Consider the following 24,968-nt stretch of genomic DNA (forward strand, 5'->3'; position numbering starts at 1 on the left):
CTGATAACACTTATCTCATTTAATTAGCTGGTATTATTTTTCTTTTATTCTAAATTCAGCACGTACAGCAGCATGATTTTTACATTTATAAGACTTTTAAAAATATTTCTGCTTTTGCTGTAGATTTAAATGCTTAACTCTATTTTGTTGATTTCATTAAACTGTATTTTGCCCTTTCCCTGTGAAGTTTTTCCCTTTTCCCTAAGTGTATCTTATTAATGGTAATTAAAAATGAGCACAGCAGACACGCTGGCAAACAACACTGAATAATCAAAGGCTGCAACTACTTTAGCATCAGACCCACTAATTAGTAAATAATGGATTAATTTAACAATTAGAGCACCTAGAAAAGAATGAAAATCAAGATGAAAATATTGTTGAAAAGAAGAAATTACATTATTCCCATATAACTACTTGCTACATTTTAATATATATATATATATATATATATATATATATATATATATATATATATATTTTTACCAAACTTAGTTTTCTATTTTCTATATTGTTCCCAAAACACAGAACTTGGGAAAGAACACATCACTTTATTAGCCCAGGAGTCCAATTAAAAACACAAGCTTGTTGGAACAAAAACCTCCACCCACAGTGTGCCCCAAGGACCGAGGTTGGGAAACACTGCCATACAAAGTAAGGGGAAGGTGCAAAGTGGAAAAGTGCTTTTATTCAATAAAACCAAACTAAAACAGTGTCCAAATAAACTGCAGTGCTCAAAACATCAATGAATAAATAATCCATTATGACAACAAGTAGAGGTTAAAACCACAATAAAAAATTTTAAAATAATAATACAGTATAAATAATTTAAAAACAAGGTTAAAATACTGGCTGGAAGCAGTCCCTTTCTTTAAAAACCAGGTGCTTTCTTCTTTCTACCTGGCGGCTCCCCTGCAACTCCCATACGGGCCCTGCAACAGGGGAGTCGCCCTATCTGCAGGTGCAGCTGCCCCCTACTCTGGTCCAGTAGCCTTCTGTTCCCCAACTACATAGAACTTCAGCCGGACCAAGATTTGGGATCCCAGCGGCCAAGGCGCTAATGCTGGGGGTCAGCTCTCCCGAGCCTTCCTGACTGCCTTCCATGACGAGTCGTCTATTCTGCCGGTCACTCCAGCTACTCCAAACTGCTCAGCTGGAGCAACCACTTCATTTTTCCCCCAGACTGTCGGCCTAACTCTCTCGCTTGCTCGTTGACTCGCACCGGCTCTCCTTCTCCAGCCTTCTTCTCCCTTAACCTCCGTCCTTCTGTTTTTATAGCTCTCCTCCCAACTCGCACGTCTCCTATTTATAATGGGGACGTGGCACTGGTGTGGTGATTAGCAGCTTCCGGCATCAATTACGGTCATAGGCAATCCCATACCTGTGCACTTCAACGCAGAAACACCCATGCCCACATCGCGCCCTGGAACTGCTCCAGCCACACTACCACTAGATTATTTATTCAGAACTGGCCATTCTTTCTGAACTGTGGACCTGCTATATCAGATAGTGGACCGAGAGATGTCTAACATCCTAGCCAGAGGATCAGCTTTAAACAGATGCTCAAAGTAGCCAGCCCAGTGGGTCACAACTGCAGCATCATCCGTAAGGAGCATTCCATAACCCTCCCTGACTGCAGCTGTACAAGGAGTCTGCAACATGTGAGACAGTAGTTCCAATAACTGCACAACCTAGCTGTTTTATTCTTGTAGCTATAATTTATAGTCATTGATATATCTACATACACACAAAATGCTACTGTACCGTATTTTTGTATACAGAGAGCTTCTTAATAATTAATCCTCCATCCATCCATCAACCTATCTACTTTACAAACCCTGAAAGTATGTTATGCAGGATATTGTACTTCCCATTGTGTTTTTTAAATGCTGTTAAAGTCACAGGGGTTCCTTTACACCAACTGCAATATGCCTATATAATGCCTAACTGTGACGGTGACTGCTAAGTCAAAAGTTTTTTTTTAAATATCCCTCTCTTAAGTCATTCTAGTGTGTGCTCTTGTAGAACTATTTTTCCATTATATACAGTACATCATAGCAGCGTTTAACATCATTCAATCAATAAGCAATATGCAGTTTAAATTTTACCAGTGTTCTGGCTCTGACTTATTGTGCCCTACTAGACGGTGTGCTAATATCCCACGATGAACAGTTATGCCCACTCAGTAATAGCAATCAGCCAATGCAAACATAATGAAGATGGGAATTAAACCTGTTTCCATTTCACAAAATTATTGATATGTAACTAAACTTATTACTTTATACAGTATATGGATTCTGTGTTCTGGACTGTCTATAGGATCTATTTCTGCCGAAAAAGAAGTATGTGTGTGTGGACAATGTTACCACTTAGTCATCCTCTGGAATAACTGTATCATATTTGGAGGATAGGGGGTTACAAGTGATACTAGGAACCCCTGGAGCAACTGTAAAGGAAGTCATTTTATTATTTTATGTATATTCATCGGCGACGCAGTGGGTAGCTCCCCAGGTCCTCCCTGCGTGGAGTCTGCATGTTCTCCCGTGTTTGCATGGGTTTCCTCCGGTTTCCTCCAACAGTCCAAAGACATGCAACTTAGGTGCATTGGCAATTCTAAATTGTCCCTAGTGCGTGCTTGGTGTGTGTGTGTAGGTGCGTGTCCTGTGGTGCGCTGGCACCCTGCCTTGTGTTGGCTGGGATTGGCTCCTGCAGACCCCCGTGACCCTGTGTTAGGATATAGCGGGTTGGATAATGGATGGACGTTTATTCATTCATATATATATTGCTATTGTACAAGAAATTATTTATTTTAACCTCACATGAAACATAGCATAGCTTGAATCATTTGATCTTTCCAAGTAAGTTTCCAAAGTTCATAGAATGATTTACTGCTTTTTAGCTGCTTTCCTATTCATGTCTACATAAGCCTAGGAGTCTCTTTTTCTAGCTATAGTTTTTAAAGCAGAACAAAGTGTTTACCTCTGCTCTCCAATGGATCTATTGAATGAAAAAACAAACAAACAAATAAATAAATAAATAAACAACCAATGAAACGTTTGGACTCGCCCAGAAATTTTCATCATTTTGATAAAATACTTTTTTTTAAGATCCCATTATACTTATTTAAAAATATGGCCAAGACATTACTAATGTTTCTAATAGCTTTCTTCAGAAAAGGCCACATGCCTGTCTGGTATAAGAGAGTGAGGGAAGGGTAAAGCAAGCAAATTTATTGACTGTTTTTCCTAACCTTGCAGCAAATAGGGCGTTGAGGTACTTAATGGCTTATGATTTAAAGCCCAATAGGTAACTTTAGACCAATAGAATTCTGGTGCGGCACAATGGTTTCACACCTGCCCCCAATACCATTTGTTAAGGTGAAGCATGACATTTAGGTACTTGGCCTCCATGCGGGAGTTGATTGAGAGAGTCCTGCAAAGAATCACTTGCCAAACTGGTTTTAGGTACTTCCCCTGACCCTGTCATAAAATTAGAAAGACTCAGTCCTAAAGACTGGGGGTTAGGTTCTTAACCATCAAACCATTGCTGTTCCTATCAATAATGTAACACTAATATTACATTGCTTTGTCTAAATTACAAATAAAGACATACAGAATATTTATCAACTTACAGTATATACAAAATTCCACACCACAACAGACTGCAAAGCCCATTTTCAGAAGTCATTGCTTCAGTGTCTTAATGGTAAACTCCCTTGTCTTATCTTTAATTAGTCATCTATAAATGCTAATTGGTTATAAGAGAAATCTTTTTACATACATTATAACTGCTGAAACCTGTTATTCTTTTCACATTTGTTGTAAAGTGCTAGCATACCTCAAGTTAATTTTTGGCTTCAAAAATGGTCAAAATGAAACTTGTTTCTCACAAAACGTATCAGTCTATTGTTTTTTGGCAGAAAGGAGGCTATTCCATATAAAAGAGATTACTTTTTTATTCTGTTCTGCTCATTGTTTAGTATGTGCTTGTGGCTTTGACTGTCAAATTTTGTCTGACCCTAGCTTTGTTTCCCAACCTTGACTCCTCTCCATAAACTCCAAACTAACTTCGCTTCAGCAGTTGCACCGGTACACCAATGATGGGGACATCCTTAGTATAACAGTTGTCACCTCACACAGTTCTTATTTATCTAATAAAGTGTCTAGGTAATTATTATATTTATTTATATAGTCAGATATTGCTAAATGTTTCAGTTTTTATGTATTTAGCCTTGAAGTTTAATGTGAGATTTACATTTAAATGTCATAAATGTCTTTAGAGGATAAATACAAGAAAGTTATTCACTTACTGTATATGTTCTGTGACTTGATATATGGGAGCATCTAGAGAAACTTTACTAACAATATATTATGCCTTTTAAGACAATTTAGCTTATGGTTGTATGGAGTATTGGGATGTAGCTAAAACACATCCCTTAGAGGTAATATAAGCTACTCCTCTAATATGCTGTCAGGTGCTCTGTACTGCTAATATTAATGCGTGGCATGTTGAAATTGTGAAGATGCCTCTAAAGTTAGGATGCAAAATTATATCTTATATATTGGATGCCTGCAGAATTGTGATGTAGAACACTGAACATTTTTAGTATTAGTGAATTTCGGGGAATATCCCAGTTCTACTGGATCTAATTTTGGACAGATGATAAATATACATAAAAATATGATACTGATAATGAGGCCTTTTTTAATTTTTGTATTTTAGGACTATTACTTCTGTGGTTTTAAATAATTTTTCAAAACATTTTTAATATAGCAGTTCTGCTAAATATAAAGCAGGGCTGCAGGAATATTTCCAATACATGTTTCCTTTGTGTTTATTGTTTCTTTTTATACGCACTTTTACTATAAATGCTCTTTAAAATAAAAATGAGATGCTACAGCATTTCTTCATGGATTGGATCTTAGTTTCTTTATCAGCTATGAGGGACGGCCGCGAGCCTCGCCTGTCTGGGACGGCCTTAGTGGAGGAGAACTGGGTGAGATAGCATACACAGGACATTACCTCCTCCAAGCCAGAGGGTGGCAAGCCCCCTGTGTTGCAACAGCACCACGGATTCCCACAGGGCACGATGGGAATTGGGAGTTCTTCGACACAGCCCTATAGGGTTCCATGGGTGCAGCCAGGGGGTGCTGCAGGGACAAAAGTGCCCTACTTTATGGGGCACCCTCCTTACACAGAAGTGCTCCCAGACCAAGCCTTTGTGATACCGGAAGTACTTCTGGGATCACTTAAAAGGAGCTGTTTGCCACTGCTCTGGAAGCCAGAGTCAGGAAGAAGGAATAGGATCAAGCTTGTTGGGAGGAGTGGATGAGGCAGTGACAGAGAGAGAGTGAGAGAAAGAGAAGAAGAAGAAGGAAGACAAAGACAGAAGAGTTTCCCATGAATAAAATCTTCGTGTTTGTTGTGTGTGAGCCTGACTTGTGTCGGGTGTTTGGGGAGCTGAAGCGCCTCCTACAGGCCACCCAGCATACTACACTATTTACATGTTTAGACAGATAGTGAAGTTCATTTTTGAGGTGTTGAAGTTCTCTGTATATGAACACATACATGGCTATCAGTTAGTACTGAGTTACCACAACATTGCTATTTTCAAGTTTCTACGACACTACTTTTTATTATGAATTACTTCCATCCATCCATTATCCAACCCGCCATATCCTAACTACAGGGTCATGGGGGTCTGCTGGAGCCAATCCCAGCCAACACCGGACGCAAGGCAGGAAACAAACCCTGGGCAGGGCACCAGCCCACTGCAGTATGAATTACTTGCTTAATCAAAATGAATCCTTTTAAGAAAGTGTTCATACAATTTCCAGTAACAAAACAATAGCTGAGATGACAGCATGGGAGGATTAAGCAGATAAAGTAAAAGCAATTGCGGCATTCAGAAGGATTCTTGACTGAATGGTGGTGAAATTACCTTAAGGTAACAGCTCACACTGACCCCATTTCATAACCTGTCAGCCACTAGACCGCTTTTCATATAAATGTCAGTTTCTAGGTTTCTTCTTATTATTATTTTTTAAAAATAGGGCCATCATAGAATAGATTAGAATTTGCATGTTTGTAACTTAAATGTTTAACATGTTAAACATATAATGCTATAATTAAATAAAATCAGGAGAATTTGTATTCATTTTTTCGATGGATATTTCTGCTTAGCATGTTGACCTGATGACAAGTACATTTGATTGAAAGGAATGTGTGTTATTTCAGTCAGTAACAGCCTCTGGAAAGTAATGATTTCGTAATGGAAAAAAGTCACATTAGTTTGCTAAACCAGTTCTAAATTCTGTTTAATTATGCAAGATTGCTTTTGTTTTACAACAAATTTAGCACCAGTCTTTTAAGTGTAGTCACTGGTAAAAAACACATTGGAACAAAAATTAACTAATACTAATAGATTCTTTAGTCTTCAGAAGTCACAGTTTGATACATCGACTAATCACTTAATCAAAATCAATTAGTTAAAGATCAATCAAAATATTACAAAAATAGGGTAAGAAGCAAAAATACAATAAAAACAAAGGCCAAGAAACCAGTTAGGATTAAAAAATACTATGATTAGAAGAAGGGCAAGAGATAAAAAAACAAAACACCACAAATTTTGTAATGAGGCAAAGACAAAGTAATACAAAGCTAAAATACTAAATCAAAGAATTCCAAACTAACCTTAGGTAATCCATTTCAAACTGTAGACGATGATTAAGAATAGAAGGAATAACAACAACATTTTAAACAGAGGCTTAGGTGGCCCTATTAGCTGTACACCTCCTTAATTGGAAGGAGGCAAAGAGAAACAAAACAATCCAGAAAATAGGAAGATGCTTGCAAAACTATTGACAAAGAACGTAATCAAGGAAAAATAAACATATATTAAAAGACACAAATAATTGCATTCATGAAAATACAAAATGATTTACAATAAATAAATAAACAATACACAACGCTAAACAACAACAACATTTATTTATATAGCACATTTTCATACAAAAAAATGTAGCTCAAAGTGCTTTAAAAAACGAAGAATAGAAAATTAGAAGACACAATAAAAAATAAAAATAAGTCAACATTAATTAACATAGAATAAGTAAGGTCTGATGGCCAGGGTGGACAGAAAAAAAAACAAAAAAAAAAACTCCAGAAGGCTGGAGTTTTGGTTATTTTCTGTCCACCCTGGCCATCGGACCTTACTTAAAGCCAGGGTCAAATTTGTTGTAAAAACAAGATCCCTTTGAAATGTAAATAGATAAAGACAAATTACAAAACAAATCAGAGCTGAAGGTTTGGCAAAATCTATTTCATATAACTAACAAGTTGTTGGAATATTCTGGTAACAGACAGTAAAAGAGAGGGAAGGCATGGTATTTATGGAACTGTATGATTTTTGGATAATTTTGTAAATAATATTTGAATAAAATGATAACAGTACTTGTTGAAGCTTCTTCTACACTCACAGACTGTCAGTTTATCACAATAGTTTAACATCTGAGGGCTGTCTATTTTGAAGTTATCTAGCCATCAGGCCTTTGGACATTCTTTCTCAACCAAGCTACCTAAACGCAGATGGAGAGTCAAGACCTTACTTAGAGAAAAAAATGCCCCTACTTTCCTGTTCTACCAGAGACTATTAGCTGATGATGTTGATGGTGCTTCCTTCACACCTGTTTGTCTGAAGAAGTTTAATTAACATTATACGTCAAGCTAAGTGCCATTTTACTTAATGCTCATGTGTTTAGTACTCCACTGCCTGATTTGTGATAAGAATGGGTATTTTGTACTAGCACTAGGCTGCATGACAAAATTACCTATTTTTCTGAGAGTATGTGCTTCAATGCAAAATACAGATGATTGCTCTCTAACTATTTACTTTGATGACAGAAAAAATGTAATTGGACAATATCTGTAAAAATTCAAAAGAAATAAGTTATTCATTTTATCAGAAATATCAATTAATGACTGTTTATATAGCACCTTTCACATTATTTTAATATTATTATGCCTTAATAAACAAAATATTAAACACACATGTACAATAAAAGGAAGAAATACATTCCATAAGTTTACAGCAAAAGAATAAAGAAACTAAGTATAAAAAGATGCCTTTTCTGTTTTGTTTTTAGTTAATTACATGTTTATGTAAAAGTTGAAGTATGATTGTTAATAGTTTAAGTTACCTCTGAATCTGTTGTAGATGAGCCTCGTCTACCACTTGCTTCCAGTCTTTCTTATGCAGGTACCTGTACACCAGGTCTTTCCACCAGTTAACAATCAGCCCTTTAGCTCGTAAAACAAATGGTGTTGATGTATTTTTAGCATTTTGGCTAGACTGGGGAAAGGCAAAAGACAAAAATTAATTCTATTGCATTTGACAAGCATAGGACTCTGCTGAACTTTTTGTGGCTGTCAATAACGTACAGCTTATACTCAATGTTTAATGTGTTTATTTAATTTTTAATTTATTTTAACAAAGGATAAAAAACTGCATTTTGTAGACTGGTTAAAGCATGTTTGGAAACACACAATATGAGCACTTATAGTACTAATTTATTCAATTCAATGTCTAATTTGTTTCATTGATGTCATTATTGAGGGCTTCCACTTATTTACAATATAAAACATATTTACAATATAGTGTGATAATATAAAAGTGCAAAACCTTATCAATTAACTATACCTTACACTTTTATTTCATAAATAAACACACATTCTCATTTACCAAATAGGTAATGTTTGGTTATTACAGAAAGCTTTACCACCATAGGTCAAACAACTGTTCAAGAAGGAAACATCTTTGATGGGTTGGTCTCGTCCGTTACAGAAGATGGACGTCTGAAGCGGAGCTTCGTTTTTTCTCTTATTTCTTATTATCCCGAGGTAATCCTGTATTTACCGAACACGAGGAGTTTCTACTACAATATATAAACATGAGTAACAAGTAAGGGGGTCAGAAAGAAAAGGAAAAGAAACTTAAAGCTACACCCAATTCTAGATAGACATCAAGCCCAAGTGCAAGGTACGGCCTTTCACAGACTGACCTGGAACAGGCAGGCGGAAGCACAGACTTCCCAGGACCCCGCTCCACTGCATCATCTCCAGTCGAGAGCGAAAATGGGAGTGAAGGTGCAAGTGATGCAGGTCACGATAGCTCACTGATTCCAGAAGATCACGTGAAACTAGAAATGGCCTTGCAGTCCGTGCTTTCATCTACTCCTCGCAAGTCGGAAGCATTGGCTGTAACCGGGGTTGCCACTTCACCCGTGGAGCACGAAAGCCGTAACGATTTGTCCGAACTGAAGAAAATGATCACAACATTGGCCACGGCCATAAGTGAGCTTAAGAAAGACATTCAGAAAAATATGAAGAAAGAAATAAATGGCTTGCTCAAGACAAATGAGAAGCTGCAAAATGAGACAAACGAGAAGCTGCGGCTGGAGCTGCAAAAACTGCGGAAGGATAATAAATACTTGGAAAAATGTATATATAATTGTTTTGATGCAACCTTAAAAGGTATGCTAGGAAAAATTCAGGAAAATGTATCTAAACTGAGAGAACTTGCCAATCAGTTGGAAGATGTTAAGCAGACATTCACGACTCGAATTGAAACAGTGGAACATTCGGCATCTAACGCAGATGGAAAAGCTACAGCTGGGAATTCCGAATGCAAAAAACTCGGAGACAGACTTGTGGCTCTGGAAGATGGATGCAGAAGGAATAATATTAGAATCGAAGGTCAACCTGAGAATCGTGAAAGTCCAAACCCAGTGAAACTCGTAGCTGAACTATTCTCAACAATAATTGGAGAGGACTTTAAATCAGATACCGAGATAGTGGCAGATTATTGCATACATGGATCAAATACCTCTAAACCTAGGACTCTAATTGTTCGCTTCGAGAGATTACAAATTAAGCTTAATGTAATGGCACTTCACAGACAGAAACAACAGATTATATTTGAAAATAACCACATTCTCATATCCCTGATTTCTCAACCTCAACAGCTGCTAAATGTGCAGCTTTTTAAAACATTAAACAGCGGTTACGGAAAGCCGATATCAGATACAGCCTCTTGTATCCTGTCAAACTGAAAGTGGATATTCAAGATAAATATTACATATTCTCCAGCAAGGAGGAAGCAGAAAAGGAATTAAGATCCTGACACTTTTTTGAAATACGATAGTGAGTCACATCCTGTCATGGCATGGCAAGAAGATATTACCTGCTGTCTGATCCACTTGCAACGATACGGGTACCATAATTATACATCATTTTCTCTTCTCGGACACTTTTTGTTTATGTTTTAATTGCACTTATAGGCTTATGTGTGGAAGAAATTAAAGTAGGTTTTTTTTTTTTTTTTTTACTATTCTAAATGAGACTGTTTTACATCATAACCTTGGTTTATTGTTATTGTTATTATTGCATTAGGGTATACTATACTTATTCAGGACCACTTTTTAACACCATTCCCTGGGTTTACTGTCTTAATATTTCAAGTCTGTTGAAGATTATATTTTATGCTTATAATATTTAGACTTTATCGGCAATAGATATCTCTACTTTTTAATCCTCAAATGCCGCTGCTGGGGGCTTGCTTTGTTTTGGACGTACTCTGTCTCTAGGTATGTCAAAGGAATGGGACTTTGTGAAGTGGGGTCCAGCCTCACATGGGGAGGCAAAATTTAAGGGGGGAGAGAAAGAGAGCAAGCTATATCTATTCTATCCTTTTAATCCTTATAATTATAACTACCAACATAACAATAGGCTGCATAGCAATAACTCATGGGAAAATTGGAAATTAAGGTTAAAGCTGACATCAAAACTACAGAATCAATGTCTCCATGATGGGACAGTTAACTTTGTGAGCTGGAATGTTAAAGGCCTGAATCACGAATTAAAGAGAAAGAAAGTATTCTCTCACCTAACAGGTTTAAACACTAAAATAGTATTTTTACAGGAGACCCACTTATTAAGCAAGGATCAGTTCCGGCTGCAAAAAGACTGGACTGGCCAAATGTTCCATTCCAGCTTTACAAAGAAAACTAGAGGTGTGGGAATTCTCATACATAGAACAGTCTCATGTATGATATCAGATGTAGTATCTTATCGTGAAGGGAGATAAGTGATTGTCATGGGCAATATATTTAACTGTAAAGTGATTTTGATAAATGTTTATGCGACCAATGTGATGATATGGAATTCATGCAAAATGTACAGTATTTGCATCCATTCCCAATGTGAACACTCATAAAATTATAATGGCTGGGGACTTTAATTGTGTTTTAAATCCATTCTTATATAGGTCTCCTGTCACCGGGGGGGGTTTTGACATCTAACACTGCAAAGACAATTACACGGTTTTTAACTGACCACAACCTATCAGACCCCTGGAGGTTTCTAAACCCAAACTCAAGAACATATATTTCTTCTACTCACCAGTGCAATATTGATACTCAAAAATGTATTATTTCTTTATAGATAATAATTTCTTGCCTACAATTAAATCTTGCAAGTACGACGCTATTATTATTTCCGACCATGCCCCGATGATCTTGGAGCTAAAATCATTAGGCCCCACACACTCATCTCACAGATGACATCGTAACCCACTTCTATTATCAGATGAGAACTGTACAGAATTTATATCCAAAGAAATCAGTTTCTTCCTAGAGACAAATACATCCTCAGAGGTCTCTGCAGGAATACTCTGGGAAACTCTAAAGGCCTTCTTAAGAGGACAGATTATTTCATATCTTTCCCACAGAAATAAATTAGAAACCAAGAAGGTATCAGAGCTAACCAGCAAAATTACTAGAATAGATGAAGAACATGCCAGGTGTCCAAGTGAGGCTCTTCATAGGAAAAGGCAGGCTCTGCATTCAGAGCTCAACCTCTTAACAAGCAAAGAAACTGAACAACTCATTTTTAAATTAAGACATATTTACTATAAACACCAAGAGAAAGCTAATAAGCTCTTAGCTCAACAAATCCATAAGCAAGATGTTCGCAATGCAATCCCAGCAATCACCAACATGAACGGAGATAAAATCTTTGACCATAAACATATATATTTAGAGACAACTATAAATCCTTATATTCTAATGAGTTTAAAGAAGACAACACACAATCCAATGCATTTCTGGATACATTATAGATACCACACATAGATGCTTTTAGTGCATAGGAACTGGATAAACCTCTGGCGCTATCAGAATTACTAGATTCTATGAAGTCACTTCAAAGCAGGAAAGCAGCAGGCCCTGATGGCTACCCTGTCAAATTTTATAAGAAATTCTCCACTCAGCTAGCTCCCCTCTTATTAGCAACATTTACAGAAGCTAGAGACAATAAAATTCTACCTCAAACTTTTCACCAAGCATTAATCACAGTCTTTCCTAAACAAAATAAGGACTTGTTACAATGTGCATCATTCAAACCAATTTCACTTCTGAATAATGATGTTAAGATACTCTACAAAGTCCTAGCTAGAAGGATGGAGAAAGTGCTGCCTTCACTAATATCACAAGATCAAACTGGATTTATTAAAGGCTGACGCTTAGCTTCTAATCTTCGATGCCTGTATAATGTAATATATTCACCAGCAAAGTCAAACCCCCCCAGAGATATTATTATCATTGGATGCAGAAAAAGCATTTGACATAAGTACCTTTTCACTACATTAGAGAAATTTGGGTTTGGCCTGAACATTTGTGCATGGATCAAACTACTGTATACCAATCCAAAAGCTTCAGCTTGTATTAACAACATTTGTTCAGACTACTTTAAACTAGAACGTGGTACCAGGCAAAGATGCCCCTTGTCACCACTGCTATTTGCAATCACCACTTAACCACTGGCAGTTCACTGTCAAAATGCTTATCAGATAAAGGGGATTATCAGAGAAGGACTTGAACAGAAAATTTCTCTATATGCAGATGATATGGTACTGTATAAATCAGACCTACAAAATACGGTGCCTGCAGTCTTAGCACTTACAGAATTTCAAAAGATCTCTGGTCTCAGAATTAATTTGAATAAAAGTGTGCTCTTTCCAGTCAATTCTGAAGCATACAATATTAGATTGGACACTAGTGCTGGGAGGTATACCAGTTCATACCGAAAACCGTTTTTTATTTTTGTTATAATATGGATTTTTCTTATACCGCAACACCGGTTTAAATAGCCTAAATAATGTTCAGAAAGTGGTTCAGTTGAAAACTGTTTAAGGGCAGACCTTTTTCACTGCTACACTGCTAAACACGCCTGCAACACAGTACATCTGTTAGTGGAGGTAATGAGTGGTGAAAATGGACAGAAAACATTCTGAAACTTAAGTTGTAGCAAACAATAAAGTTTAACATGATGACACAGGAAAACTTTTGCTGAAAAAAGGAGCTGTGTCTGTTGATACTTTGGTTTTAAAAGGTCGGATGTGGACCAAACAACTACTTACTGCAAATGCTGTCAAGGTAAAGTTGTCGCTGGAGGCGACAACACAAGCAATTTGCTGCACCACCTTAACTGCAAACATGCTTTGGAGTACCATGAATGTATGGAACTAAGATGGGCACCCTCGACATCCTCAGGTAAAACAGAAAAAGCTAGAGGACACTCGAGTCAGACGTCACTTATAGACGCGTTTGCTAGAGGTACTGCCTACGACAACAAAAGCAAGTGATGGATTGAGATAACCAACGCCATTACAATCCATAAAGCTAACGTGTCATTGAACAGAGATTGTTATCATTAACATAAAGTGTAGTTGGTTTACAAAAAAGATTTACTATTTATTTCTTTTCTAAGACATGTTCAGTGCAATAGAACTTTTGACAAGCACCTCTGGATATTTTACTGAGTCTAAATGCCTCTTTGGATAGTTGAAAATGTGTCAAAATTGTAGTTTAAGTTGTTTGCAAAATTTACTCAATAAAAAGGTTCTATATTTTTACAGCAACTGTCATGCAATGTGATTCCTTCTCTTCATTAGTGCCACCACCTTGAAAACTATCACTTTATGGGGCCATGCAAACCTGTATTAATACTTGTGTGCACATTAAAAGGTTTTTTTTGTACAATGTACAATTCTCATGACAGTGGAATAGGTTATTCTTAGCCAGTCTACTGCAGTAATTTTGAAAAATGCCGTGATATAGAATTTTGGTCATACCGCCCAGCACTATTGGACACCTTCCCTTTTATCACTGCAGATCAGTTTAAATACCTATAGGTAAATATCACAAGTAAACATGAAGCTATCAACAAAATTCACTGTCTGTATGGAAAAAATAAAGCAAGGCTTGCATAGATGGTCAACCCTTCATCTCACTCGAGCTGGAAGAATTAACGTTGTTAAGATGAATATCCTTCCAAAGGTTCTCTTTTTATTTCAAAACATTCCAATATACATCAATAAATCATTTTTTAAGCAATTAGATTCAACCATAACCTCATTTTATGGAACTCAAAACATCCACATATCTAAAGAGTGACCCTACAAAGACCTAAGGCAGAAGGTAGCATGGCTCTACCTAACTTTCAGTTTTATTACTGGGCAGCAAACATACAAGCTATAAAAACCTGGACAGAGATAGATGAACATACACAGGCTTAGTCCGCAATAGAAATAAAATCCTGCAGTACTTCTTTATATTCCCTGCTTTATGCCCCAATAAATGCAAGTTATCACCAATATACTAATAACCCAATTGTGCTTCACTCACTCAGAATATGGAACCAATGTAGAAAGCATTTTAAGATGGAGAATCTTTCATCTGTGAAAACTCTGCATGAGAACCACCTTTTTCAACCCTCGCAAACATATGCAGTTTTTAATATCTGGAAAACATTTGGGATTAAATTGATTACAGATCTTTATATAGACAACATCTTTGCATCCTATGAACAATTACATTCCAAATGTAACTTTCCAGCAACACATTTTATTTCAATATCTTCAAATTAGAAACTTTGTTAAACAGAACCTGCCCAATTTTCCTCATCTTGCACCTTCCTCTATGCTGGAAAAAATATTGCTCAGTTTCGAGGACTCAGATAGCATTTCTGCAATATATAAAATTATTTTACACTCCCTCCCTTTCAAAGATCCAAGAGGACAATGAGAAAAAGATCTCTCACTCAACATATCCGAAAAGGAGTGGAAGGTAGCAATGCAGAGAATTCTCCATATGCGCAAAGCATACAATTATTCAACTCAAAATTATATATCAAGCACATCTGTCTCGCTTGAAACTGTCCAAAATGTTTCCAGGGCAAGGTCCAACCTGCAAACTCTGCAATCAAGTCCCACCCTCACTGGGTCACATGTTTTGGGCCTGCACCAAATTAACATCATTCTGGACAAAATTTTTTAAGTGCCTTTGAGACAGTCTTGGTGTCACAATCCCTCTTAACCCATTAACAGCTGTGTTTGGTGTTCTTCCAGATGGGCTTAAAGTGGAGAAGGACAAATAAACTGTGATTGCCTTCACTACACTATTGGCACGTAGACTTATTTTACTAAACTTGAAGAATCCTAACTCTCCTCTTTTAAGTCAGTGGGTAACTGATGTTTTATTTTATTTGAAATTGTAAAAAAATAAATTCAAAATTAGAGGATCTGTGCAGAACGTTTTCAAAACCTGGCAGGATCTAATCAATAGTATTTTAGAATAAACTCTTAAAGCACTGAGGGAGTAGATTCTCTTCCCATTTTTTTCTTCTCCATTTATCTTTATCCGCCTATTAAACTCATCAATTTATGTATTTTTACAGACTTTAAGTTTTACTCAGTTAGCCATGCTCTCTTTCTCAGGGGTGGGGGTTGATTTGTTTTCAATCCTATTTTTTGCAAAAATTGATCTATTTGTATGGAATGATTACAATAAAATCAATAAAATTAAAAAAAAAGAAGGAAACATCTTTGAACTTTATTGAAGCCTCTACATTGTCTAAGGTAAACAACCTGTCTGAAGTGCATGCTATCACACACACACCCCCACCCACATATACATACACTCCCCAATCTTGCTGGTGAGGAAGTGAGGGAGCTAAGGGAGGGCTTAAATGTTGATAGGGTTTCTCTGAATTAAAATAGTTAAGGCTGGGTTGTGGATTGTCCTCTTATTACTGAAGCTTGATCTATCACATAACTGAAATACATTGTAACGGCTGACCCCTTACCCAGCTGGCAGCTACACCTCCAAGACCTGTAGCCTGGATAATTTACTGAGATGAATCTAACTATCAAGCCGTACCTCTAACAAACTACACTTTTCCCCACAATTGACGGTGTAAATATAAACTCACAAAAGCAGATATGTAAAATTATACTGATTAAATGTATTAAATGAAACAACAAGACAAATGCAAAAATAGAAAGAAACTTAAATATAAATATCCCTCCACCACATCAACAACGAGACACCACCATATATAAATACAACAAAACCTTCCCTTGCCCCTGTAACATATAACAAACAACACAAATAACAAAAATGAATGAGATACGGAAATGATCATGAACTTGAGTCCGGTTATAAAAACTGTCCTGAATATGATTGATTGAACTAATGGTAAATGAGTCATTTGATTTTCCCGGGACAAAATAGAACAGCCTCACCGTGGATCCTCGGAGCGTGGTGGATGATGAAGTCCGACCCCGTGGTCTCTCGTGATGAGGATATCGAAGTCAATCCGGCGAATTGAAAAACAAACTGGATGAAATGCACAAGGTAGAATACGGCAGGTATAGATGGCTCGTGGTCATGGAATGAAAAAGTCTCCTTCTATTCTCTTCTTCCCTCTTCTCTTCTCTCTCTCTTTAATGACTGAAATAGTCCTGTGGCGGCTGTAATTGATTAATAGTGAACAGGTGTTTTCCAGGTTTGAGGCTGTGGTCTTCTTCCATTACTGATACACACACATAAATAGCAAACGGGACAATGGAAACGAGATGCACTCAGTACTGACATTTGACAACACAACCTATGTAGCCCCGCTACAACAGGACAGCACAAAAAGTCTATTTTTTGCAATTGACAGTAGATAGGGTTCTTAGCAGCTCTGTAGTTACCACTGCTGTTTCATAACTCCTGAGATTTAGATACTTTTCAGGCACAATGACTGTATGTGGTTTACATGAACATACTGTGTCAGTAGAGATTGTCTCTGGATACTCTGATATTCTCCTTAACTCAAATAGACACATTTCAGGTTAATTAGGTCATAGTATGACTGAATGTGGTTGTGTGAATGAGTATGTTTTGTATGGGCTACTTGTGCTTGATGATGGAAGTATAGGCTTTGACTCCCTCAGTCCTGTACAGGAATAGTATGAATGTCAATGGATTGAAGAAAGTCTAAAAAAGACAAAAAACTAAATAAACACTGATAAAATATCAAAAGTATTAGAAAAATATAATTTAGACTGAAAGATATCTACTCTATAGAAGAACAAAAAAGAGCAAGAAAGAAAATATATATAAAAAGAAGGTAAAGGAAAAATATCTCATATAATCTTGTGTGACAAGAAAGGTGTAATGAAGAACAGTAAAATTACTTCTGTTTTCTTTTCATACCAAAATACCTTATGCCAGTAGTAAGAAGGCAAATACTGTATTAAGAGAATATCTACTCTCAGGTACAACAACCAATTACAAAATTACAAACAAAATCTATTCATTCATTCATTCATTACTTTTTACATTTCCTTATTCCATTGCTGAGTTATAATATAGCAATAAACCAAAAAAGGCACACACACACATATCCACAAAGGACCAATTTACCGATTGCAATCAACCTACCCAGATGCCTGAAGAAAACAAACAGAAAAGCAAAGTGTACTAGTAATATGTTCATCTTTGCATGCTTAGATAGTAAATTTTGTAGAACATTGCAAATACTGCATCAATAATCAAACAGAATGAAAAATTCTCTTTTAAGAAAATAAAAACTTCAGTTTAAATAAATGGTAATTGAACAAAGATGAAATAATAATATAAAATAATACAAAAAAGGTGTAAGAAGCAAACTGCAAAAAAAAACTAGTCATGTGAAAATTTAAACAAATTCCATGAAATGTTTTTTGTTTTTCTTTTTTAAAATATATGACATATCAAGATTTGATTTTCATTTAAAACAGTATCTTTAAGAAGATAATCTCATTTTCAAAAAGTAAATAAATAAATTACAATATGACAGTAAGTACACAATTTTCTCTCATGCCTGACCTTATCCTTTTTGGCAGAAACAATCTCAAGTAGGTGTTTCCTATAACTGTTGTTCAGTTCCATACAGTACATCGATTGGGAGAACATTTTTCCTACTCCTTCATGCTGAATTTCTTTCGGCTATGAAAGACTGTCCTGCATGCACAGTCCGCATCAAATCTCCATGAAGAATCTCCATGTGATTCAGACTCGGCCTTTCACTTGGATATTCCTTAAATCTGCCATTTCTTTATTTAAAGCCATTCCTTGATGTATTAACAGGAATGTTTAGGGTCATTGTCATGCTGCAAGATCCACTTTTGGTTGAGCTTTAAACTTCTGATGAATGGTCTCCCATTACCCTAAAACACCTTCTGAAACAATGAAGAATGTATAGTGGATTTTATAATGCTGAGCTGTCCAGGCTCTGATGCAGCAAGGTAGATCAAATCTTAAAACATTTACTACAGCATTTTTTACAGTTGTTATAAAGTTTTTCCATCCATCCATCCATTTTCTAACCCGCTGAATCCGAATACAGGGTCACGGGGGTCTGCTGGAGCCAATCCCAGCCAACACAGGGCACAAGGCAGGAACCAATCCTGGGCAGGGTGCCAACCCACCGCAGGACGCACACAAACACACCCACACACCAAGCACACACTAGGGCCAATTTAGAATCACCAATCCACCTAACCTGCATGTCTTTGGATTGTGGGAGGAAACCAGTGCCGGAGGAAACCCACGCAGACACGGGGAGAACATGCAAACTCCATGCAGGGAGATAAAGTTTTTTGTTTTTCACTAAACAGGTCTTCTAGTTTTGTGTCCAAATAACCTCATCTATTCAGAGGACATTGTTTCAGAAGTCCTGGGGCCTCATGAATAACGCTGTGCGTAGAATTCACATTAAAACATGGCTTACAGACAAAAGCGGAAATGTTCGTACGCACAAAAAAGGAACATTGAAATATCTTCGTAGTACAAGTTTAATTATTCCATCCACCTATCCTTCCAGTTCCGCGCCACCCCCAGTAAGAATACAGCACGAGGCAGGGACAATTTGTGAATGGAGGACCAGCTCCTTGCTAGCGCTGCGACACCGTGTCCTCACATGTTTAATTATTAACAATATACTGTGTAGATTATTTAAATAAAGTTAACGTTTTATCTGTATAATATAATAAACATATTTTTCTGCATTTCATCTTAAAAATGATATCGTCATCATATGTAAATACGTGCTTCATAAAGTGGCTCAGATTGTGCAATATTATAACTGCATTGCAAGTTTACAGTGAGGTAATTGTACTTATAAGTACAAACAGTTCTAAAAGGAGCACTTGATGGACCGATTGATTGCATTTATATTTCTTGGGTTGAAACTGTTTCCATACCACGAGGTCAGTATTAGGAAAGGCTCTCAAGCGTTTGTCCCATGAGAGCAGTTCAAATAGGCAGCATGGCTGAGGCAGCGTGTGCTAGATGCTGTATACTGATAATTCTCTTTCTGCTCAGCTACTGTAGAGATACACCCAGATACAGTTATATAAATACTCAGAGTGGTGCAATGAGAGTAATATGGAAAAAGATGATCCACTGTGGCAACTCCTAATAGGAGCAGCTGAAAGAAGAAGAAGAAGGTGCAGTGAGAGTAACAACGCTAAGGCAACTATGGTATTTGGAATAGTTTGGCCATTCCGTGGACCATTACATTGTCACAGATTAATAACAATCAGATGCCTTAAACTAATAAACAATATGCGGTTAATTTCAGTGTATATGATAAAGCTATGTCAGGGATGTGGACCTAAAAAAGAAAGGGAAATCACACTGGAAGAAAAGCACTGTTTTGACGCTGGGTGCCACCAGTTTACAAAATCGAGATCTTGCATACACCAAGGATTGAGCTACCGTGAAAATGTAAGTGTCTTTACGCCAAGTTTAGGTTTTATACATAGCTATTTGAGAATGGAAACGGGAGTATGCAACATCTTTTGTGCGTACACACCGTTTATACATGAAGCCCCTGGTCTGTTCATGAGCAAACTTTACTTTGAATTATGAAATTTTGAAATGTCCACATACATTAAAATAAAAAAAATCATGGGGTGTATTTATTTTTTCACATTATAACAAGATGCTAATATGACACAAAACCATTTAAAATTGATCTTGAACAAAAAATAAAACACAAACAAGTTATGTATGGCATGGTTTTAAGAGTTTTGTACTCTGAATTTTACATGCATAATTCTAAATACAGTATATTGACAGAATATTTGTGTCAGCAGATTAGTGTTTTACTAGATAGCCAGCCTGTTAAAGCCTGGACATTTTGATATTCTTCAGTTATTTATCAGGATGCATAGCCTGAATTTGGGAATTTCATTGTCATTTGGAGATTTGGTCACCCTTGTAAATTATAGTGTCAGCAAAACTGGTAATCATTTTATTTTTATTTATTTATTTTTTTATTAATTTTATTACAATCCATACAAAGCAATCAAGATTTTACAAAAAGAAGAATTGAGTTAAGAACAGATCGATCCCCACCCTGAGAGAGAGAGCACGCGCAAACAGCGTAAAATTTAAGGCTTGTAAACATACCTAAATTAATAAATTCTCTGTGTTTTATAAACTTATCTTAAAATATTACTGATTAGATCCTGCCATGTTTTGAAAAAGGTCTGTACGGATCCTCTAACTGAGGATTCAAAACACTCCAATATACATTAATAAATCATTGTTTAAACAATCAGATTCAACAATAACTTCATTTATTTGGAATTCAAAACATCCACGCATCCAAAGAGCGACCCTACAAAGACAAAAGGCAGAAGGTGGCATGGCTCTACCTAACTTCCAGTTTTATTACTGGGCAGCAAATATACAGGCGATAAAAACCTGGACACAAATAGAAGAACATACACAGGCTTGGTCCGCAATAGAAGAAAAATCCTGCAGTACTTCATTGTATTTCCTTGCTCTGCGCTCCAATAAACACACGTTATCGGCAATATACTAATAACCTAATTGTACTTCACTCACTTAGAATACGGAACCAATGTAAAAAGCATTTTAAGACGGAGAAGCTTCTATCTGTGGCACCTCTGCAAGAGAACCATCTCTTTCCACCTTCGCGAACATATGCAGTTTTTAATATCTGGAAAAAATTTGGAATTAACTTGCTTAGAGATCTTTATATAGACAACGTCTTTGCATCCTATGAGCAATTACATTCCAAATTTAACAACACATTTCTTTCACTATCTTCAAATCAGGAACTTTGTTAAACAGAACCTTCCCGATTTTCCTCACCTTGCACCCTCATCCATCCGAATTGCGATCTCCGCATCTATGGGAGACTGTTTATCTGTTACTTGGGGCAACAGCAGGCTCAAAGCTATACTGCGTCTCTCAGCTATGGTGCGCCTCTCTGCCAAAGCAAACAGAAAAAATATTGGTGGGTAATGCAAGGTACATTGTAAATGCAGATAACAGGTTTACTTGGTCACTGATCTGGCCACGACCCTGCCTGACTGCTGTGTCTGTGTATAGAATGTGGCAGATCACACTACAATAAATAAGTGTGGAGTTCCCATTTCAAGCTGAATAAAGCTGGTTTTGCTAAAGTATTGAGACTAAGCCTCGTGTTTTGGGGTGTAAGACAGTCACTTATAAGGCAACCCCAATCTTTTATGATTTGCTTCTGTGTTGCTTCACTGCAGCACTATGAGCCTGAAGTTGCCCTGCCCCGGCAACAGACAAACGATCTTCCACAGACGCTGGAATCGTGCTTCGGGACGCACTTCAGCGTGTCATTCCCGTTGGATGGGGAGTGGGAGCGGTGTCTCAAAAGGGTTCAGAAACCTCACAATATGAAGAAGAAAAGAATGATTCGGCTCCTGATTGATAACTGTGCTGCCCGCAACATGGTTCTACATTTAGATAATGTTTGCGTTGAATTCTTCCCACCCAATAGCAGCAGTGCTTCAGCCATTGGATGTGTGCATCATTCGCACCCTGAAAGTGTATTATCGCAAGTAAATGATGAGAAAAATTCTCGTCAGCATAACTTGTAGGCAGGAAGGGATTAAAATTAACGTGAAAGAAGCTATTGAAATACCTGGATGCAAGTTAAAGAAAGCACTACAGTAACTAATACAGAATCTCATTACAACAAAATTTTTGTTACATATTTTTTAGGTCCCTGGGGGTTCATTGTAACGGAATTTTACCTGTATTTGTTTTTATATATATTAATTAGATCTGGTTGTCAACCTTAATGTATAAATATTTTAATTAGAAAACCTTTTTTGATAAGAGTGAAATTTTGTTTTGCACTTCAGTGGTTAAATTTTGCTTAATAATACCTGGCTGATTTTGTATATAGCATACTTAAATTTATTATAAACCATTATAATATTAATTAATGATAATCCAAGTAAATGTGGTATATCTTTGTTTTTGATGATTAATCTGTGGGAAGCACCTTGAGTTGCATGCAAATATATGATAATATCCTATATAAATAAAGTTATTATTATTATTATAACTATAATAATATAATAGCCAAGTTCAACATTTAAACACTGTCTTCTGGAATTAGTTTACACATTATGCACTTCAAACTTAAGGCCAACACAATAATAAATAATGATTTTTTTGTTGTAGAATGATTAATTGTAAGGCTAAGCTGAACCTAGGAAAAACTATGATAGTGATGTATAATGTAACTAATTTTACACATGTAAAATTGTGCACCTAAGCATAAATGTAACTAAACTAACTAAACTAAACTAAACGTCATACTAGTCATATTCTATTCTTTTACACATTAAACAAGCAGATAAAAGGTAGAAACCATATTTGTTTATCTTTTTATTAATTTTTAGGAATCCTTCCATCAGCCTTTCCTCACAATGTTCTTTTTTGATAGTGTACTTTCAGAAAATAAGGATATTTAAAATTATTTATTTACTTTTTTTACCATTTTGAGGAATTCTCTCAGCAATATCACCAACAGCACCATTGTTGGTTTCTGAAGTGACATTATGTTGGCCATTTATTAAAAGTTTGTAACACATATTTTGTGTCTGCATACTTCATTCTAAGAGAAAAAGATTTACCAAATGAGAACGGTAGCTAATGGAACAGTTTCATCTGTTTCAGGTTTTTAATTTTGGCTGCAAATTTTTTTCCCCTATAACCCTTTCCTTTAGTTGCTTTGGTGGATTTAACATTTACTGACCCAGCCTGTCTGACCACTCTTGTGGACCATCCCTTAAAAGCTCTTGGTTTTTTAAATAAAAAAATCTACACTGTGCTTGTCACAGGCATGGCAACTTTTAAGTAATTTTTTATTAATTTTTGCAGGCATTTTGAAACAAGAAGAAGAAATTATCAATTTATACACAACTTATTGTAACAGTTTGACCCAGTGCTAAGGGGTTCATTCATCTCTGACACCAAACAAGAAAGACCTTTTATCAAATGTCGTGCACATTATTTTAATTTATTTTTAAAGGCATCTAAAAGTTCATACAGCAGATAGCTGCTTTAACAAATCTGTCATTTTCCTCTCATTCTTTTTCTTGGTTATGTTCTCTTTTTTCTAGGTTTTCACTCCTAATCTATTTTGAATGCATTGCTGTTTTACACAGTAAAAGCACTCATTCAGGCAACACAATGGTGTAGTAGTTAATGTCACTCCCTCTCACACCCAAACATCTTGGCTTGAATGCTGGGTTAGTCAGTGGGTGTGGAACTTGTATTTTCAGAATGGATTTTTTCCTTCCCACATTCATATACAGTAATCCCTCCACAATCACGGGGGTTGCATTCCAGATCCGTAAAGTAGAAACCATATGTTTGTATGGTTATTTTTATATATTTTAAGCCCTTATAAACACTGTTAACATTATTAGAGCCCTCTAGACATGAAATAACACCGTTTAGTCAAAAGTTTAAACTGTGCTCCATGACAAGATAGAGATGGCAGTTCTTTCTCACAATTAAATGAATGCAAACATATCTTCTTTTCAAAGGAGTGCCGTCAGGAGCAGAGAATTTTAGAGAGAGAGCGTGACAGAAAAGCAAACAATCAAAAAATCAATACGTGCTGTTGGGCTTTTAAGTATGCCCACCGTGATAAAGCAGCCGCAAAGAAGGAAGCAATGTGAAGGTAGTCTTTCAGCATTTTTTAGAGTAGCGTCCGTATCTTCTAGGCAAACAGCCTCTGCGCAAACAGCCCCTCTGCTCACACCCCCTCCGTCAGGCAGAGAGAGTGAGAGAGACAGAGAAAAGCAAACAATCAAGCACCGCTCGGGAAGCACATCGTATATCATTGAGGAGTTTTAGTTAATACGTAATACATGTTCTGATTGGGTAGCTTCTAAGCCATCTGCCAATAGCGTCCCTTGTATGAAATCAACTGGGCAAACAAACTGAGGAAGCATGTACTTTAAATTAAAAGACCCATTGTCCGCAGAAATCCACCGAACCAGCGAAAAATCTGTGATATATATTTAGATATGCTTACATTTAAAATCCGCGATGAAGTGAAGCCTCGAAAGTTGAAGCACGATATAGCGAGGGATCACTGTATGGTTAAAGTTATAAGTAAATAGTATAATGTGATTGTAGGTGTGTTCAGGAGAATGTGTTGCAGTAGATGTGAATGCTGTTCCTCGTTTGATTATCTCCATCATACTCTGACCCTCTGTTAGAAAAGGCATT

At 36.6% G+C, this 24,968-nt stretch overlaps 1 protein-coding gene across 2 annotated transcripts in view; it reads right to left on the bottom strand.

Annotated features, from left to right (window-relative positions):
• Window positions 1-24,968, bottom strand: part of LOC120535727 (transient receptor potential cation channel subfamily V member 6-like) — a 103,460-nt gene that overhangs the window by 60,291 nt on the left and 18,201 nt on the right. Inside the window, exons 1-2 of one of the 2 annotated variants that reach the window (XM_039763754.1) lie at window positions 8,775-8,939; window positions 8,196-8,347 (exon numbers count right to left, since the gene is read on the bottom strand). In XM_039763754.1, coding sequence (XP_039619688.1) covers window positions 8,196-8,347; window positions 8,775-8,780 — 158 coding nt within the window. In that variant the 5' untranslated portion in view covers window positions 8,781-8,939. Of the gene's footprint in view, window positions 1-8,195; window positions 8,348-8,774; window positions 8,940-24,968 lie in introns of those variants that run through there. The other variant, XM_039763753.1, reaches the window with a different exon arrangement.

The sequence above is a fragment of the Polypterus senegalus genome, chromosome 9 (assembly GCF_016835505.1).
Source record: "Polypterus senegalus isolate Bchr_013 chromosome 9, ASM1683550v1, whole genome shotgun sequence".
Classification (NCBI taxonomy): Eukaryota; Metazoa; Chordata; class Cladistia; order Polypteriformes; family Polypteridae; genus Polypterus; species Polypterus senegalus.